This window comes from Rana temporaria, chromosome 7 (assembly GCF_905171775.1).
Source record: "Rana temporaria chromosome 7, aRanTem1.1, whole genome shotgun sequence".
NCBI classification, from domain to species: Eukaryota; Metazoa; Chordata; class Amphibia; order Anura; family Ranidae; genus Rana; species Rana temporaria.
This window is the reverse complement of record NC_053495.1, coordinates 70056082-70076768: the sequence shown is the minus strand read 5'-3', so window position 1 is coordinate 70076768 and position 20687 is coordinate 70056082. Positions and strand designations below refer to the sequence as shown.

General features: G+C 45.5%; 1 protein-coding gene across 1 annotated transcript in view; it reads left to right on the top strand.

Annotated features, from left to right (window-relative positions):
* Positions 1-20687, top strand: part of ADSL (adenylosuccinate lyase) — a 299794-nt gene that overhangs the window by 218045 nt on the left and 61062 nt on the right. Inside the window, exons 10-11 of the mRNA XM_040359575.1 lie at positions 797-887; positions 17042-17131. Coding sequence (XP_040215509.1) covers positions 797-887; positions 17042-17131 — 181 coding nt within the window. The remainder of the gene's footprint in view (positions 1-796; positions 888-17041; positions 17132-20687) is intronic.

Here is a 20687-nt window from a genome sequence, read left to right as displayed (position 1 = left end):
ATCCCATAGTTTGTAGAAGCTATAATTTTTGCATTACCAATCAATGTACGCTTATTAGATTTTTTTTTTTTACCAAAAATATGTAGCAATACATATTGGTCTAAATTTATGAAGACATTTTATTTTAATTTTTTATTAGATGGATTTTAGCAGCAAGTAAAAAAAAAAAACGTTTTTTTTTTTTTTTTTCAAAATTGTTAGTTTTTTATTTTTTGTGTACAGCACAAAAAATGAAAACCGCAGAGTTGATCAAATACAGCCAAAAAGGAAGTTCCATTTGTGAGGGGAATAAAAGGACATATATTTTTTTGGGTACAGCGTTGCATGACCACACAATTGTCAGTTAACCGCAGTGCCGTATTGCAAAAAGTGGCTGGCCATGAAGTCTTCTGGCACTTAAGTTGTTAATAAAAGGGTTGTACTAAAAGTGGACCCTGCATTCTAGATTTTCAGTTGAGAATTAGGTTAGTAGTGTTTGTGGAAAGAGGTAGTATTGATTATGTGTTCAACAAAAAATAGTATGTTAACAAGATGGGTTAATCCATTTACTATGCCAGCTGCGCCTCAGAGATGCATTTTTTTTATGTATGTAAAGGAAACATGTGCTGCCCACCAGAAACCAACCTGCCCTGCTCTGCATAGCACGACAGCTTCCCATCTCAAATTCACATTATTAGCTTGTTATTAGTATACAAGCAACATGGGGATGCTGTCCAGGGTGCCCTGGTGTATGTTGCTTAGTGTAAAAGTCTTGGCTACAGCTCTCTGTTTATTTTGTTGTTTATTTTCTCTACAGGCGAGTGAGTTTGGCTGAAGCTTTTCTGACGGCGGACATTGTTCTTAGCACTCTGCAGAACATTTCTGAGGGACTTGTGGTTTATCCAAAGGTAAGATAAGACACAAATTCAGAAGCCTAATACATGAAAAGCTAAATCAAAAATGTTTTAGTTGTACATGACCTGACACAGGATCTATAGTCTTTAACTATACTTCCAGGCATTTGGATGCTTGCAAAAAAACTGCAGTGACATCCCTGATATAAATCCTGCCATGCCTACCTAGGTTCAGTTTATTTACTGGTGTCCTTAGGTGATGTCTGCCTTCTTTCTGCTGAGGGAAACTTGCCAATTTTACGTGAAGGATTTTTTTCTGGGAAGATTCCTGGCTGCCCTAGAAGCTCTGCACACCCTTTCTGCAGGCTTCCGGATAGGCTGACTCTTTGGCTGAGCCTTGGGGGACCATGACTGGACCCTGCCTGGGGAAGATGTGGAGCCAGCCTGTAATGTCACTTGGGCACTGGATCCTGGGTGGGCACTCATCTTTGCAAATAATTCATTGTTAAGTTTGCAACAGGGTGCAGTACACAAAGAGACAAAAGAGGTAGCCCTGAGACTTTAAATGAGGGGATAGAAGTTTAGCCAATGTTCACAGCGAACAATGAGACTAAATCAATTTATTGTTATGTAATGAAGCGGCAACAACAATGATTGTGAGTTACCCGGCATAATGTACACAGTACAGATGAAAGTAAATATAGAAAGATTGATTACAAATGTTCTACATCAATGAGCAACAATAAAACTTGAAAGTTGCTGGGCCAGTAAATACACATATACAATAAGAAAAAAAAATGTACATGCATAATGCAGATATCAATAATACCCAGCATGTATCGGCATCAATAAAGCCCTACGTGTTTCGCGGATGCGTAAATGTTTGTCTCTGCAATGTAAGTGATAAAATCAATAGGTGTATGTTGTAAATAAATGAAGGGCAGGCGGTTCGTATCGTATCACCTCGCGAAATGTTCGTATCACCTCGTGAAATGTTAGTACAGGGGTATCAGTCAGTTGTGACACATAGCACGAGGGTTGGGCACACAGATTCGGACAAACGATTATATGCAGTCAGTTCACATATACACATTTTAACTACTTTTAACTACTTTTAATTAATTTTAATTTTATATATGTGTGGGTGTGTTCATGTAGATGTCAAATAATTTATTGATTTGTACCGACACACATTGATGTTTTTATAACAAATAATCTGTATTGAGCCATTTGTCCACATATGTATAAATTTGTGCTATTTGCGATATACTATAGCATGAATCTGTATTATACATAATAGTATCTAGACTAAAAATGATCAGGGTCTTTTAAATATATCAGGGCATCCATTAAGTTTATATAATGGCAGTATATGTTCTCTATAAATATTAGGTGTGAAGATCGCAACAGAATGTAAACTGGTTAATCATGGTTGCGGGGACACCCGAGAGGCTGTTATACAAGGCATGGGATTTCCGCCTTCATAGAATGCCAGTATCAATGTCATTTCCGCCTGCTGTTCAGGCAGTGCGTGTGTGAATTTCACACGCAAATCATGAGTGTTCTGCCCTTAGATCACTCTAATGTGAGCGCCGCTTCCGCCCGGAGCTGTTGCGGTGCGCATGCGCAGTTGAAGGGTTAGTATATAAGGGAGGGATCAAGAGATGTGTAACCAATCCCATGAGTAAGTCCTATGTGACAAAATATGTCGGGGCGTGGCCACAAAGTTAGCATCTGAACCAACGTGATACGTCAATACGTGTGGCGCATCAAGCTTGTCTAGGAATCAGGAGAGAGAGCTTCCAAACAGAGTGATTGCAGTGCGGTGGAGTAGTGAGAATACAGCTGGTCGTAGGTCCCCCGTGACCATTATTACACCAGTTGAGGATATTGAGGAAGATTGCTTTGCTGTGATTCACTGCTTAATTTTAAGTTTTTTGTTTTTTTTGTGAGTGCAAATTTGAAGATTTGTGCGTGGTGTTTTATTAAAACTGACCATTCGGTATTACACTATTGTGCACTTCTTTTTTTATTTCATATCACTTATGTGAAGCAATTTGGATTACACTGTTGGGTTAGACAGGATTTCCGTTCCCATTTCAGAGGTCCTGGTTTATGCCTTTTTGCCAAAGCACACGAGTGTTAGGCCTATCGTTCTGGCGAGTGGTCAATTTGATGGGTGAAGGAATCGCTGAACACATTTGGTGTGGTTGAAGACTCTGAAGATTACAAGATCATTTATCACTTATGAACTTTTTGCTTTTCACTCATTATAAAAAAAAAAGATTCACGGGTTCTATATTTGTAATTTTTTGTTTATTTATAGCATTTCACATTCATTTTTTGGAAGCTATTTTCACAATAGTTACATTTATTTTTGTATCTATTCATTTGTATGTACACTATATGTGGAATTGCACCCCAAAATACATTTTGCTGCTTCTCCTGAGTACGGGGATACCACGTATGTGGGACTTTTTTGGAGCCTAGCCGCGTATGGGGCCCCCGAAAACCAATCACCGCCTTCAGGATTTCTAAGGGTGCAAATTTTTTTTATTTCACTCCTCACTACCAATCACCGTTTCGAAGGCCATAAAATGGCACAAACCCCCCCCCCCCCCCCAAATGACCCCATTTTGGAAAGTAGACACCCCAAGCTATTTGCTGAGAGGCATGTTGAGTCATTGGAATATTTAATATTTTGCCACAAGTTGCGGGAAAATTATACTTTTTTTTTTATTATTTTTTTTTGCACTAAGTTGTCACTAAAATGATATTTCTCTTTTCGTCCATGGACGGACACCGCTCCTTAAATCTTGACATTTGGGTTATGTTCCTGTTGATAGGAGAGGACTAGGCAGAACATGTTTTTTTATCTTAAAACATGCAACTTTAACAGAGTTGAACAGCCCCACCCAGGGGGCGGTCCCTCCAGTCATAACCCCTCACCCCGAAGCATGCAGCTTCAGTTTTTTTCTGCCTAACAGAGGAGAAGTACGTGGCTCCCTTTTGGGCCCAGAGTCCTGAAAACGTTTTTAAATTTTTATTTTTGTGATTCTTCTATCAACTGCCAGGTGGGTGACAGGCTGGATATAATAGATTCTTGTAGTCTCCCCAGTCCGGCCATTGAGCTTGAGCAGTCCTTAGCTACACACTGGGTTGGCCACGACATACCCCATGGCTCCAGGGGTGGCCGGTGAGCATATGCTCCGGGGTCCACATATGACTGGGCTGCTGTTGTCTCACTTACAGTGGACCGGGCTGACAGCTATTCCATACCATCGGTTGTGGGTCTGTCAGGGACGCGCCAGCAAGTCCTCGCAACGACGGGTAAGTACGGTTCCTCCTGCCTTGGGCGGGATGGAACAGCTGGGCATTCCTGGGATTAAGGGGTTCTCCTGTCCTTCCTTTCCCTGCTCTGTCGCCCTTTTCCCCTTCTTGCCCTAGGGCCCACTGCGACCGGGGTGTACCTGTGGGGGGCTCAGAGTCCCTGTGAGGGATCGTGGGGCGCCGGGGTCCGCTTCTGTGAGGGGGGGGTCTGTCTCCTGGGAAAGTCCCTGCCACGGCCTTATCGTCCACATCGCAGTGCTCAGGTGCCATTTTTACAGCGCCGATGCCATTTTTTGTGTGCCTGCCTTTTTCAATTGAAAATTCCATTGGCGGCCATTTTGCCGTGGCTGCGCTGTGACTCAGGTCGGCATTGCGGGTGGCCATTTTCTTGTGGTCCGCCCCCTTTAATCTGAGGTGTCTGGCGGCCATTTTGGAGTGGGTTTTGGCCTCTAGCACTTGCTTTCTGAACGGCGCACAGCTCATTCGCCTCAGTGGTTTTTTTTTTCACACATACGCTGTGTTTACAAGGAAGGCGGGCAGCGGTGCTGAGCGGTCTCCCTCTGGGTGGTGAGTCCCCTGGGTAACCTCTCCTGGTCAGTGCAGCAAATGCTCTGCTCTTTACGGGGACCACAATGTCGGTCCCTCCGAGGCCGATCCGTCCATCGGATCGGTATCCATTGATATCAAGATGATACCTAAACCCGTAGGCATCATTCTGGTATAATCATTCAAAGTCCAGCAACATAACAGTACGTTGCTGGTCCTTGTTGGACATGTATTGTAAGCTTTTTTTCCTGTTGGCTGAACAAAAAAAAAGATTGATCATATGCCCACCATTAGAATTCCTCCCTTCATCCACCCACTTCTAATGATGGGCATACATGCACCATTTTATATATGCCGAAGCATGAGGGCAACCTCCCGCTAAAAAGTTATGCCGCGTATACACGGTCTGACTTTTCCACAGGCAAGCCTCTGACGGAATTTCCACCGTATGTACGTGGCATTAGGAGTAAAATTGCTCCTCCGCCCCTGCTGCCCCCATGCTTCGGCATATATGCTCTTTTTTTTTTTTTTTAACTGTGGTGGTGAAATCACCTCCTACAGTGTTGGAGTCACGGCTTTATGTATCGTGGGAGCAAATGCTGTTGCTGGCCAGATAAATAAATCCGTGCTGCAACTGAATGGCGTACCTGCTAAGCAAATGATGGTTAACATTCAAACATAGTAACATTACAGTAAGACCTTACAATACCTGCAAAGCAAATACCAAAAAAACCATAGTAAAAAATAAGGCCAGGGTTGTCAGGAGGAGGCCCTGTCCTCATCTACATGGGGACAGGGTGCTTTGGAGTGGGGGGGGCCGCAGTTGAGGGCATGCGGCCTGGCAAGGTTAAGGAGGGGGGGCGCTCGCTCGTCCCCACCCCCTTTCCTGATCGGCCGGGCTGCTGGTGAAGAAATGGTGAAGAAATAGATACATTTTCATAATTTCAACATATATAAAAGCGGAGTTCCACCCAAAAATGGAACTTCCGCTTTAACCACTTAGCAACCGGCCCTTAGCCAAAGTACGGCTACAGGGCAGTTTCTTAACTCTGGGAGGCCGTTAATTAACAGCCTTCCAGAAGCGCACACACGGAAGTGTCCGTGACCGCCGGGTCCAGAGGACTCGGCGCATCACGGATAGCAGCTGTTTACAACGGCCGTTTGCCACGTGATCACTCCGTCCAATGACGGAGCGATCACTTGTAAACAAACCGGCGTCATGTGATGACGCTGGTTCCTCCCCTCTCTGTACCGATCGGTACAGTGTGAGAGGAGAGAGGAAGAGAGCGGAGGCAGCAGCAGTGTGAGCTGGATCTGTGACAACTGCATACACAGATCCAGCCATCCCTCCATGCTCAGAAATCCCTGCCCATACTGTGCAATACCCTGCCAATACTCTGCAATACCATGCCCCATACTGTGCAATACTCTGCAATACCCTGCCCCATACTGTGCAATACTCTGCAGCCAGCCTTCTAACTTGTAATCAGAGTCTTCGAGTAAGGGATGCGATAACCCTAATAACCAATGGCCTGGAGTGTGCCTTTGGCCTGCTGGTAGGTACGCCTGAAAGAGGGCAAAAGACCCATATTTAGGTGAAGAGGGGTAGATAAGCGACCAAGAAGTAAAGCAGCACGCGACCGGATGGCAACCGTATGCATACCCGATAAGTAGCCGTTATGACCGGAGAAGCTACTGACTCATGACCTGTGAAAGAAGGAAGCCTCTGCCGAACGCGTGAAGCAGCCCTGAACTCGACCAATGCCCCGAGAAATATTGGTAGGAGCCTGCTGCCTGCGACAACCCAGCCGAGAGCCTGAAGCGTTTATGATGAGAGGATACTTGAGGGCAACTGAACCAGAACTGGCCTGAGAAGCCCCTGCAACCATGCCTAACAACGAATACTACAACCGGCCGCCAGAGACATAGCTCCGTGAGGAAACCCCCCAACCCCTGGCCTACCCATACTTGATATAAGAAAGTGAGCGGGTGAGTTGCAAAAAACTGACAACTGGCAGGAGCCTGAAGTGCTGGATAGCTGATGGATATGTTGACGGAGCAGAAGGACGAGACCCATGCGCTACGGCAGCAACAACCTAACATGGAACCATGCCTACACACAGAACCCGTTCCTACCTGATAGACTTGGCTGAAAGTACCCACAAAAGGGACGTCAGAGAATCAGGGATGGGAGATTCCACCACCACCTCCGACAAGGAACACCCATAGCTCAGTCATAAACTAGAAGGTCTGATAGACCGGACCCAAAGGGATGATGACATGGCCGGCAGAAATGGAAGAAGAGCAGGAACTGGGGGTGCGCTGACACAATGTAGACAAGACAGAAAAAACAGACATGAAACAACAACGCCCTATGTGCCTACCTATGTATGAGAATATGGCCATAACATCAAGATCGCTGCGCATGAATGAACCCGATGACACCCCCACCCAGTGTGACTGGCACGTGAGCCTGAGTAACCTGCCGCGCAGAGACAGGCAATTTAACTGAATACTCAGGGCTAGTGTACCCACGGACGGTGGTGGGTAATCGTATAGATTAGAGAGCTGAATGCATGGCTAAAGACCTGGTGTAGGAAGGAGGGATTTGGGTTTCTAGAGCACTGGGCTGACTTTTCATTGGGGTGCAACCTATATGCTAAAGATGGTTTGCACTTGAATGGAAGGGGGTCTGCTGTGCTGGGGGAGAGGTTTATGGGAATGCTGGAGGAGTATTTAAACTAGGATTGAGGGGGAGGGTGAATTAGAATTACATCGAGCAGACAGGTCAGTTAGTGGTCAGACATTAATGGAGAGTGGAATGGGGATAGATGGATGGAGGGTTATGGCAGGTGACAAGAAAGTTCCCATGTTGCAAACAGCCATTGGAAATAATGGTGCCATTTGTACTACTATAAATTATATGAAAAACACCAGAGAAAAATGTAACAATACATTTAAGTGTTTGTTCACCAATGCCAGAAGTCTGCCAAGCAAAACAGGTGAGTTGCAAGCTCTGGTGCATGAGGAGAGCTATAATGTAATCGGTATTGCTGAAACTTGGCTTCAATCCTCACATGACTGGGCTATTAATATTCCTGGCTATGCTCATTTTCGGAAAGACATGGTAAAAAGGAAAGGTGGAGGGGTCTGTCTCTATGTGAGAAGTGACCTCAAAGCAAGCGTGAAAGAGAACCTGGTTGATGGAGAGTGTGATGAGGCTGAAGCATTATGGGTGGAACTGCATACAGATGTGCGTAGTTCAAAATTAATCATTGGAGTTTGTTATTAACCACCCAATGTTAATGAGGAGGTGGAGACTCAGCTCCTTGCACAGATGAAAAGGGCTGGGACGGTGATAATAATGGGGGATTTTAACTACCCAGAAATTGACTGGATTAATGGCACTTCTGGGACAGTTAAAGGACAAAAATTTAAAAACCTATTGCAGGACAATTTTATGGTGCAGTTTATTGAGGCCCCAACTAGGAATGATGCTCTTTTGGACCTGATAATCTCAAACCATGCTGAGCTTATTACTAATGTTCAGATAAAGGAACACCTGGGTAGCAGTGATCATAACATGATTTAATTTAATGTTAACTATAAGTAAGAAATGCATACAGGAAATATTAAAACACTACATTTTAAGAGAGCAAATTTTCCAAGGATGAGGGCTGCTCTCCAGGACTTGGACTGGGAGGGACTATTGGCACCGATGAACACAGAACAGAAATGGGAATTCTTCAAAAAGACTGTGTGGAACCTCACTGCAAAGTATGTTCCCATGGGCAATAAGTTTAAAAGGCTAAAAATAAAACCTATGTGGCTCACGGTCAAAGTTAAAAAAGCTATAAACAATAAGAAAGTAGCTTTTAAAAAATATAAAAATGAAGGAACACTAGTGTTGTTTAAATGTTACAAAGAATATAACAGGATATGTAAAAAGAAAAAAAATGATGCAAAAATTCTAAACGAACGACAGATTGCAAAAGATAGTAGGACAAACCCCAAAAAAATCTTTAAATATATTAATAGTAAAAAGGTGAAGTCTGAGCATGTAGGCCCCTTACAAAATAATCTAGACTGGGTGACTGGGGACAAAGAGAAGGCAAATTTATTAAATGCTTTCTTCAGCTCTGTGTATACAAAGGAGCATGGGGGGGGGGCTCATGTACAAAATGGGGGTGGGAGTGACACAGCCCCAAATCCACAATGGCTCAAAAGTGATATGGTCCAGAAATATTTAGACAGAATAAAGGTGGATAAAGCACCTGGACCTGATGGCATCCATCCACGGATCCTAGGTGAGTTGAGCTCTGTCATTTCAAAGCCACTGTATCTAATATTTAGGGACTCATTAAAGACAGGAATAGTACCACTGGATTGGCGCAGGGCCAATGTGGTGCCCATATTTAAAGGGAACAAAGTCTTTACCAAGTAACTATAGACCTGTTAGTTTAACTTCTATAGTTGGGAAGATACTGGAACGTTTATTAAAAGACCACATGGATGAGTTCTTGCTGGGGAAAAAAACTATTTAAGCAGCAGACAACATGGATTCATGAAAGACAGAAGTTGTCAGACAAACCTGATTTCCTTTTATGAAGAGGTAAGTAAAACCCTGGACAGAGGCGTGGCTGTGGACGTGATATATTTGGATTTTGCAAAAGCCTTCGATACAGTTCCGCACACACGGCTCATGTGTAAGGTAAGGTCTACAGGATTGGATATATCAGTTTGTAAATGGATAGAAAATTGGCTGAAAGACAGAATTCAGAGTCGTGGTTAATGATTCTTACTCTGAATGGTCCAAGGTTATCAGTGGTGTACCACAAGGTTCAGTGCTGGGACCCTTACTTTTCAATATATTTATAAATGATATTGGGTCTGAGATCAAAAGTAACATTTCTGTCTTTGCAGATGACACCAAGCTATGCAGTGGAATAACGTCCTTGCAGGATGTCGCCAATTTACAAGCCGACCTCAATGCTCTGTCTAATTGGGCGACTAAGTGGCAGATGAGGTTTAATGTTGATAAATGTAAAGTTATGCACTTGGGGGCTAAGAATATGCATGCATCATACATGCTAGGGGGAGTACCACTGGGGGGATCTGTAGTGGAGAAGGATCTTGGAGTTTTAGTTGATAATAAGCTCAATAATGGCATGCAATGCCAAGCTGCGGTTTCCAAAGCGAGCAAAGTCCTTTCTTGTATTAAGAGAGGTATGGACTCCAGAGACAGATATAATTTTGCCCCTGTACAAATCATTAGTAAGACCTCATCTGGAATATGCAGTTCAGTTTTGGGCACCAGTTCTCAAAAAGGATATCGGAGAACTGGAGAAAGTGCAGAGAAGGGCAACCAAACTGATAAGAGGAATGGAGGAGCTCAGCTATGAGGAACGATTAGAAGAACTAAATGTATTCACTCTTGAGAAGAGGAGAATAAGGGGGGATATGATCAACATGGACAAATATATAAGAGGTCCATACAGTGAACTTGGTGTTGAGTTATTCACTTTACAGTCAACACTGAGGACAAGGGGGCACTCTTTACGTCTAGAGGAAAAGAGATTTCACCTCCAAATATGGAAAGGTTTTTTCACAGTAAGAGCTGTGAAAATGTGGAACAGACTCCCTCCAGAGGTGGTTCTGGCCAGCTCAGTAGATTGCTTTAAGAAAGGCCTGGATACTTTCCTAAATGTACATAAAATAACTGAGTACTACGATTTGTAGGTACAGTTGATCCAGGGTAAATCCGATTTGCCTCTCGGGGGATCAGGAAGGATTTTTTTCCCCTGCTGTAGCAAATTGGATCATGCTCTGCTGGGGTTTTTTGCCTTCCTCTGGATCAACTGTGGGTATGGAGTTGGGTGTATAGGATTGTACTGTGTTTTTTATTTTGTTTTTTTTTTATTTTTTGTGGTTGAACTGGATGGACTTGTGTCTTTTTTCAACCTGACTAACTATGTATAGGTGTAATGAATGAACGTATGACGTATGTAAACAGGCGAGAAGATTGTGGTCAACAATCAAATAAAAACGAAACCTCAGCCCGTAAGAATCTGTAGACCTGACAGATCCTGAGATGTGAGCACTAGCTAACCAAGTGGACAAGTACAATGAGACATGGTCACCACGAAGACGACAACGCCAAGACAAACAAACACAGACCGGAATCGTGGGGGCAGCAAAGCTAAGACCGAAATCGTGGGGGCAGAAATGCTATGACAGAAATTGAGGGGGACAGAAATCGTGGGGGCAGCAGAACTGCTGAGACTGAAAACTTATGGCAAACCCTGGGGCAGAATGGTATGGCAGACCCGCTGAACCTGAATGCTGAGGCAAAAGATAATAGGACAGCAACCTGGGGCAGAAATGGTATGAGAGCAACACTAAGCCTGAAATGCTGAGGCAGAAATGCAATGACAGACAGAAACAAGACAAAACGCGGGAGTCGTAGCGCCCAGACAGAAAACGTGGGGGCCATAGCGCCCAGACAGAAAACGTGGGGGCCGTAGCGCCCAGACAGAAAAACGTGGGGGCCGTAGCGCCCAGACAGAAAAACGTGGGGGCCGTAGCGCCCAGACAGAAAAACGTGGGGGCCGTAGCGCCCAGACAGAAAAACGTGGGGGCCGTAGCGCCCAGACAGAAAAACCTGGGGCATAAATGGCATGAGAGAAAGCTGCGCCTGCAACACTGAGGCAGATATGCAATGAAAAATGTTGTGACAGAAATCGTGTGGCCCGAAACGCTATGACAGAAAACCTGAGGGCAGAAACGCATGATACTATAACTATGTAAACGCATGAGCGACTACCATGCGAAACGTAAACGAATGAGAAAACCACCATGAGCCACGTGAATGCATGAGAAACGTCATCGCATAAGCAACCACCATGAGAAACGTCATCGCATGAGCAAACACCATGAGAAACGTCATCGCATGAGAACCGTCATCGCATGAGTAAACACCATGAGAAACGTCATCGCATGAGAAACGTCATTGCATGAGAAAACCATGAGAAACGTAATCGCATGAGAAACATCATGAACGTAATCTCATGAGAAACGCATGCGAAACGTCATCGCATGAGAACACCATGAGAAACGTCATCGCATGAGAACACCATGAGAAACGTCATCGCATGAGAACACCATGAGAAACGTCATCGCATGAGAAACATCATGAGAAACGTCATCGCATGAGAAACATCATGAGAAACGTCATCGCATGAGAAACATCATGAGAAACGTCATCGCATGAGAAACATCATGAGTAACGTAGTCGCATGAGAAAATAAATGGCATTGAAAAAGTAAACATTGAGACATGACTAGCCAGAGAAACGTAATCGCATGCGAACGTGAATGGCATGAGAAACGTAAACACTTGGAAACATGACTAAGCCTGAGAAACGCGACATGAATGCATACTGAACCTGACTGAAAACATGCACTCACTAACTGTAACACTGATCACACAAGGGAAGACACACTGGCAGGTTTACCTTATCACTAGACTGCAGCAGTGAGATGTACACCCCCCCCCCTGCCAGCGTGCGCACGAGAAGTGTATGGACGCCCTCCCCCCCCCCCTTGCAACCAACATGCTTCTACCCAGCATTCCAGCTAAACCAGCCTGGATGATACCTCTCCTGCTGCAGCTATCGTCAGGGTTGGACTGGGACAAAAATTTGGCCCTGGACTTCATCCAGACCGGCCCACTTTAATTTTGCAAACACGCACAAAAACATTATTTCATCAGTGACCATAACCAGCAGTGGCAGTAAATAAATTAATTCATGCTTGTGCCCTCCTTTATTGCAGAAATACTACAGGAGAGTGTCAGAGACTGCAAAACGTACTACAGGCAAAGGTCAGAGACTGAAAAACGTACTACAGGCAAGGGTCAGAGACTGCAAAACGTACTACAGGCAAGGGTCAGAGACTGCAAAACGTACTACAGGCAAGGGTCAGAGACTGCAAAACGTACTACAGGCGAGGGTCAGAGACTGCAAAACGTACTACAGGCAAGGGTCAGAGACTGCAAAACGTACTACAGGCAAGGGTCAGAGACTGCAGACATAGTACAGGAGAGGGTCAGAGACTGCAAAACGTACTACAGGCAAAGGTCAGAGACTGCAAAACGTACTACAGGCAAGGGTCAGAGACTGCAGGCATAGTACAGGAGAGGGTCAGAGACTGCAAAATGTACTACAGGCGAGGGTCAGAGACTGCAAAACATACTACAGGCGAGGGTCAGAGACTGCAAAACATACTACAGGCGAGGGTCAGAGACTGCAAAACGTACTACAGGCAAGGGTCAGAGACTGCAGACATAGTACAGGAGAGGGTCAGAGACTGCAAAATGTACTACAGGCGAGGGTCAGAGACTGCAGACATAGTACAGGAGAGGGTCAGAGACTGCAAAATGTACTACAGGCAAGGGTCAGAGACTGCAAAATGTACTACAGGCAAGGGTCAGAGACTGCAAAATGTACTACAGGCAAGGGTCAGAGACTGCAAAACGTACTACAGGCAAGGGTCAGAGACTGCAGACACAGTACAGGAGAAGGTCAGAGACTGCAAACATACTACAGGAGAGGGTCAGAGACTGCAAACATACTACAGGAGAGGGTCAGAGACTGCAAACATACTACAGGAGAGGGTCAGAGAGTGTGCGGACATAATTGGGCTGAAATTGCACCCGGGTGACGTGCATTGCACAGATCACACAGCGTGTTCCTGTGTTTTTCACTTTGCTGCATTAACTTGGCTGGAAGGGGGGCATTAGTTTGGGCACCTGGAGCATTTGTGCACATCACTTGTGGGGTGCCAAGGGCCACCCCCCTCTGTGGCAGACAGTATCTCTTTGATTTGAGGGGGGAAGGAGAGGATATGTGCTAAGGGGGGTGGATTTCATATACAAGCCCCCTTGTAGCACAAGTCCTAAAGTGACCCCTTAAACATATCCTCTCCCCCCAAACCACTCATAGTAAACTGTAGGCTTGTTCTCCCCACCTCTGGAAAACTTACTTTGCAGTCGTTCAGGCATTTTCAAACGAGCAGCTTTGACTCGGCAGCATGGTGAGCCTCCTCCTCCTCTGTGCACACAGGAAACATCACACAGCAGGAGAAGGAGGGGGCGGGCTCTGTTCTCTCCACTGCAGTCAGCTATGTGTGTGTATCAGGGGGGCCAGACAGCCGGGGACTGCAGGGAGAGATGTCGGCTGACTCGGCTCTCTCTGCAGTAAAAAGTGTAGCTTGTAGCAGCGTGCGGGAATGAAAATAGCCCGCACAAGCTGCTGCTCAGCAAGCCCTCGCTTATACAGTACTCTGAGTCTGATAAGCAGCGGTCAGCAGAGCACAGAGACTCGGAGCTGTCACTGAAAATTGGCCCACTGAGGGATCGGCCCACAGAGGGATCGGCCCACCGGGAATCTCCCGGTCCTCCCGATGGCCAGTCCATCCCTGGCTATCGTACACTGGCAGCTGGCACCTTCAGCTACCAGAATGCCCAAATAGTATCTGCATCTGATCGGATGCAAAAGTCATTTGGCTTTGCCTGGGAGAAGTGGATGGATGGATGCTGCGCCCCTCCATGCAACCAGCGTGGGTGGATGGATGGATGCTGCGCCCGCCCCCCCCCCCCCCTCATGAACCAGCGTGAGCCCCGGGAGGAGTGAGGACAAACGAGCGGCCATGCCGCTGCTGCCGGCGTGAACCCGGAGGAGATAAGTGAGTGGGGGTTGGAAGGGGGCACCTGCAAGGGACCAGGAGACATGCGGGAATCCCCCATATGAGCACCGGGAGGCGAGTACCAGGAGGCGAGCCCCCCCCCCTATGGACCCGGTGTGAGAACCGGACTGTGAGCGGCTCCCCCTGAAGCACCATGTGCGGACGGGATAACGGCGGACAGTCAGGTCTCCATGCTGCCGGCGTGAGGGGAACCTCCATGAGCCCCCAGCTGCCGACCTGTAGCTCCACATGGAAACCGGAAATGACGCGGTCCCCCTGTAACCCGGAGGAGTGGGAGGGAGGTTGGATGGCCCCCCCTCGTGTAGTGAATTGCAGTGCTCCCCCGTGTGAGCCCGCAGATAGCCCAGGGTGGAAGGCGGCTCCCGCTCCCCCCATACCGCCTGGTACTCGCCCAGGGAGAAGCTGGTGGGTCAGAACAACACGTAGACCCCTCCCTCCTCCAAAGCTGACAGCTGAATGGCATCTGCTGACATGACACACCCCCCTCCTACCCAGAATCCGACAGCGACCCAGCCCTGACAGGGAGGGAGTCTTAAGTACCCTCAGACTCCTCCCACAAATACAGGCTGCGGCCAGCCTTCTAACATATATAATATTTGGGGGTTCTAAGTAATTTTCTAGCAAAAAAAATATATTTTAACTTGAAAAAAACAACTGTCAGAAATAAAATATGAATGCCTTTGTTTCTAAAATCATTCTTAATTTACAGACTTTTTCGCACCTTCCTAAAATGTTTGGGACATGATGGTTCCTTTTTTTAAATCTGAAGGCAATTTTGGCAATCTGAAGGCAATTTTGGGTTCACGAGAGGACGTTCTGCCAGACAAACCTGCTAAAATTCTACGAGGAAGTGAGCTGTCATCTAGATAGGGCGAGGCCTGTGGATGTGGTCTATCTGGACTTTGCAAAAGCAGTCCTCCATGAATGCTTAATTTACAAGCTGAGGTCTGCAGGCTTGGCCCATAGGGTCTGCGCTTTGGTAAAAAAATGGTTACAGGGACAGGTCCATAGGGTGGTGGTAAATAACATGTACTCAGACTGGTCTGGAGTGGTGAGTGGAGTACTTAAACCTTCTGTATTGGGACCAATTCTATTCAATATATTCATAAATTTATATAGACTATGAGATGACTAGTTAAGTCTCAGTTTTTGCGGATGACACTGAGTAATATACTCACATCAGGACATATAAATTTTGCAGAATGACCTGAATAAGATAAAGGAGTGGGCAGACAAGTGGCAAATGAGGTTTAATGTTGAGAAATCTAAACTAATGCACTTGGGGGGCAAAAAACATAAATGCTAAATATTCATTAGGTGGAGAACCTCTGGGAGAATCAAGGATGGAGAAGGATCTAGGGGTGCTAATAGATGACAGATTGAGCAACGGCATGCAGTATCAAGCTGCAGCTACCAAAGCAGGCAGAATGTTGGCAAAAGGAATGTACTCCAGGCATAAAACTATAATTCTGCCATAACTCTGGTTATTCCACATCCTGGAGTTTTCTGTCCAGTTCTGGTCACCAGTTCTCTGAAGGAATGTGCTTGAGCTGGAGAGAGTCCAAAGAAGGGTAACAAAACTAATCAGGGGACTGGAGGACCTCAATTACGATAAACGACTAACGCTAACTTTATTTTTGCTGGAGATGAGACGCCTGAGAGGGGACATGATGGGAATCCCAGCATAAGAAACAAACTATTAAGTCCCAGGGAGTGTAAAAGAACATGGGGGCACACAATGAGACTGGAGGAGAAGCAGTTTAACCTTAAACTCTGCGTGGAGGGTTCCCCACTGTTAGGGCTATTAGGATGTGGAGCTCTCACACCATTGGTGGCTGCGGGGAGTATGGATATTTTTAAAAGACTCTTAGATATACATCTTAAAGGACACAACATACAGGGATATTGGAAATTATTATAGACACTGATACACGCACAACTACACAGGTTAAACTGGATGGACTATTGTCTTTTTCTCAGCCTTACCGATTATATAACTATGTAATTTTTTTCCCCCCATGGAAAGGGGCTGTGTCTGCACTGCATGGGATAACTGCTAGTTTAGTATTGGAGAAATGTACACTCAATCCCCCCAGTGCAAGAGCGGTCCCTGCAACTCCAACACCCCCCACCCCCCCACCCTGGGGTCTGCTGTGCGGTGAAATGTTCCTGGCGCTATCACACCCATACACCAGCTCTGAAAGTGAAGACGTCCAAAACAGTCCACCGCTGGACATGGGGGATCGCCATTTTCCGGAGGACCAAAGGAATGGATGAGTGCATCCCTAGACAAAATGAGCAGTTAACCCATGCACTGCAGCGCAGCCCCACTGCATGGGAAAACAAATTGACCGGTGTTGAGCTTTCAATTATTTTCTTTGATCGGATTTGGGGGAAGCCTCTTTTTTTCGCTTTAAAGTTGATATTGTAAAAAAAGTATGTGTGCAACAGTATCACAAGCAAAGATCATAAGTAAAAATTGCATTGGAAATTAATAAGAATTCTAATGCGCACAACCCAATTCTGTCAGAACTCTTGTTGACGTCTCTGTTTCTCTTTCTCATTCAGGTTATTGAAAGGAGAATTCGCCAAGAGCTACCATTCATGGCCACAGAGAATATAATCATGGCAATGGTGAAAAGTGGAGAAAATAGGCAGGTTAGTTATGCACCCTGTATTTTTTTTTTCCTATTTAAGAGTAATTAAATCTTTGAGCCTTGTTTTGTTTGAGTAAAGATAGGAGATCAGGCAAAACAACAAAGTTTCAGGAATTAAGCATAATGCTGTTTCATTTCATTCCCTTATTGCATGTATTGCAAATATCTTTTTTTAATAACATTTAGCCTCTCTGTGATAATACAAGTTACTTAAAAATTGCTCTGTGACCTTCTCTCTTCACACTTCTACTTGACACTATAGTGACCTCTTCTGGGGTATTAGAGTTCCTCTGATTCAATGTGACATTATTGCTGAATACAGTGGAATAAGACAATTACTGAGCAGGCTTAATTAGCGTGGAGACCACTGCCAGTAAAGTGTATACTAGCAATGCTGGTGCCATAATATCTGTGCCTGTAGGGGTTAGGTTAGCATTCTTCTTGGATAGTTTGCGTAAAGATAGCCAGCTATGAGAGAAATGTGGAGGTTGTCATACCGCATAAAAAATACTAGCTTCCCTGGTTATACCACATAAATAAGCTAAGATATTTATTTGGTATATTGAAGGAGGCCCAGATTCACAAAGGACTTACGACCACGTATCTCCAGATACGCCGTTGTAAGTCCGAATGTAAGGCGTTGTATCTCGGCACCTGATTCAAAGAATCAGATACGCCAGAATTTGTCTAAGATACGACTGACGTAAGTCTTTTATGCCATTGTATCTTGGGTACATATTTACGCTGGCCGCTAGGGGCGATTCCGTATATTTCCGCGTTGAATATGCAAATGAGCTAGATACGCCGATTCAGAAACGTACTTGCGCCCGTCGGATTTAGCTACGCCGTTTACGTAAGGCGTCAGTCCGGCGTAACTTTACCCCTCATAAAGCAGGGGTAAGTCATGTTAGGTATGGATGTCGGCAACGTCGGAACAGCGTCGTATTTTATGTTGTTTGCGTAAGTCGTCCGTGAATGGGGATGGGCGTAGGTTACGTTCACGTCAACTAAACATTGAGCCGGCGTAACTTTGGGAGAAAATTCGACGTGATACTGAGCATGCGCCGTTCATTAGGCGCGTCATTTACGTGGGGTCACGATTCATTTCCATACAACACGCCCCCTACCAGCCTACTTTGAATTACGCAGGCTTACGCCGGCCCATATACACTACGCCGCCGTAACTTCGGGCGCAAGTTCTTTCTGAATACAGTACTCGCCTCTCAAAGTTACGGCAGCGTAGCGTATATGAGATACGCTACGCCCGCATATAGTTACGCCATTCTATCTGAATCCGGGCCAGAGTTTCTAACTCAGGCTCCGCATACACTAGTGGAATTTTGTACGAATGTTTTTACAAAAATTCTTGTCAATCTTAGAAAAAAAAATACTTGCCTTTTGTTGCGCAACGTCAACTAATTTAGTTGGAAAGCCCTAAAAGTTTGCCCAGATCTGATTTTTGAATGTAGTACCAGACATATTAAACAGGTTTCATTACAATGTGTATGATTTTTCCTGAATAAAAACCACATGCACAGTTAGAATTTTGTTAATTTGAGAGATCTTTTTTCATCATGCTCCTTTTGAATTTATTTCTCGTAAAATGTTGTTTATTATTTTGTAAATATAACAAAGATTGACAAATTGAGTACATATAAGGATGATGGTACAATATTCAAATGGCAATAAAGCTAAACATATTGTTTTATGAACAGAATGGGTACATAACAATGTAAGATTGTAACGAGTTAGAGCAACCAATAAAGTATTACATCGAAAGCATTATAAAATTCCATCAGAAGGAAAAATACTTTTCATGACCCCTGACAGGAAATATGCACAACATTGATTATCTTGTTATAGTAGCACCTGGAAGTGGGTGGCATATATTAGGCAGCAAGTGAACATTATGTCCCTGAAGTTGATGTGTTGAAAGTAGAAAATAATGGCCAAGCGTAAGGATTTGAGTGGCTTTGAAAAGGGCAAAATTGTAATGGCTAGATGACTGGGTCAGAGTTTCTCCAAAACTGCAGCTCTTGTGCGACGTTCCCAGTCTGCAGTGGTCATGACTTGCCAAAAGTGGTCCAAACAAGGAAAATCAATCACAGGGTCGTGGGCGACCAAGGCTAATTGATGCATGTGGGGAGCGAAGGCTGGCCCATGTAGTCTGATCCAATAGAAGAGCCACTGTAGCTCAGTTTGCTGAAAAGGTTAATGCTGGTTCTGATAAAAGGGATCGGAACACATGCATCACCGTTTGTTGCATATGGGGCTGCGTAGCTCCAGACTGGTCAGTGTTTCCATGCTGACCCATGTCTATGGCCAAAAGCACCTTCAATGAGCACCTGAGCATCAGAACTGGACCACAGAGCAATGGAAGAAGGTGGCCTAGTCTGAGGAATTTAAGAATGGTTTGAGGAATACGACAATGAGTTTAAGGTGTTGACTTGGCCTACAAATTCTCCAGGTTTCCATCCAATCGAACATCATGGAGATGTGCTGGAAAAACAAATCCGATCCATGAAGGCCCCACTCCTCAACTTACATGACTTAAAGTACAGGTCAGCAACCTTTTTCCACTTAAGGGTCATGTGAATGCAGTCACCTGCTAATAAATGAAGATAAGGGGGTACAGAGGTGACTGTGGATTGGGGGGGGGGGAGTGGTGGCTCTGGACAGGGGGCATACAGAGGTGGCTGTGTACGAGGGGGGTACAGAGGTGGTTGTGTATGAGGGGGGTACAGAGGTGGTTGTGTATGAGGGGGGTACAGAGGTGGTTGTGTATGAGGGGGGTACAGAGGTGGTTGTGTATGAGGGGGGTACAGAGGTGGTTGTGTACATGGGGGGTACAGAGGTGGTTGTGTACGAGGGGGGGTACAGAGGTGGCTGTGTACGAGGGGGGGTACAGAGGTGGCTGTGTACGAGGGGGGTACAGAGGTGGCTGTGTACGAGGGGGGAACAGGGGTGGCGGTGTACGAGGGGGGGAACAGGGGTGGCGGTGTACGAGGGGGGAACAGGGGTGGCGGTGTACGAGGGGGGAACAGGGGTGGCGGTGTACGAGGGGGGAACAGGGGTGGCTGTGTACGAGGGGTGAACAGGGGTGACTGTGTACGAGGGGGGGGTACAGAGTGGTACGAAGGGTAGACAGAGGTGGCTGTGTACAGGGGAGGGTACACAGAGGTGTCTGTGTACGGGGGGAGGGGGGGTACAGAGGTGGCTGTGGACTGTTTTCATATTTTTCACTCTGTTTAAAAATGTAATATGCACCCAGAAAAAAAACTACCGGTATGCAATTATCAATAGTTGCCACCCCTACAATATCGAGGAAGAGAGCTATGTCTGGTACAGTTTAAGACACATACGTGATGCTCCCTACCTCACAATGGCTCGGTACCTGCTAGTTAGGATCACATTCATCTTGCCCTATTTATTTTTCTCATGGGTATGTGTATGACCCATAAAACAATTTTCTTTATCGTACACCACGGGACACAGCCTTTAGTCATTAAATAGTGGGTTGTATAGTTCACTGGAGGTGATTGGACACTGGCACAACC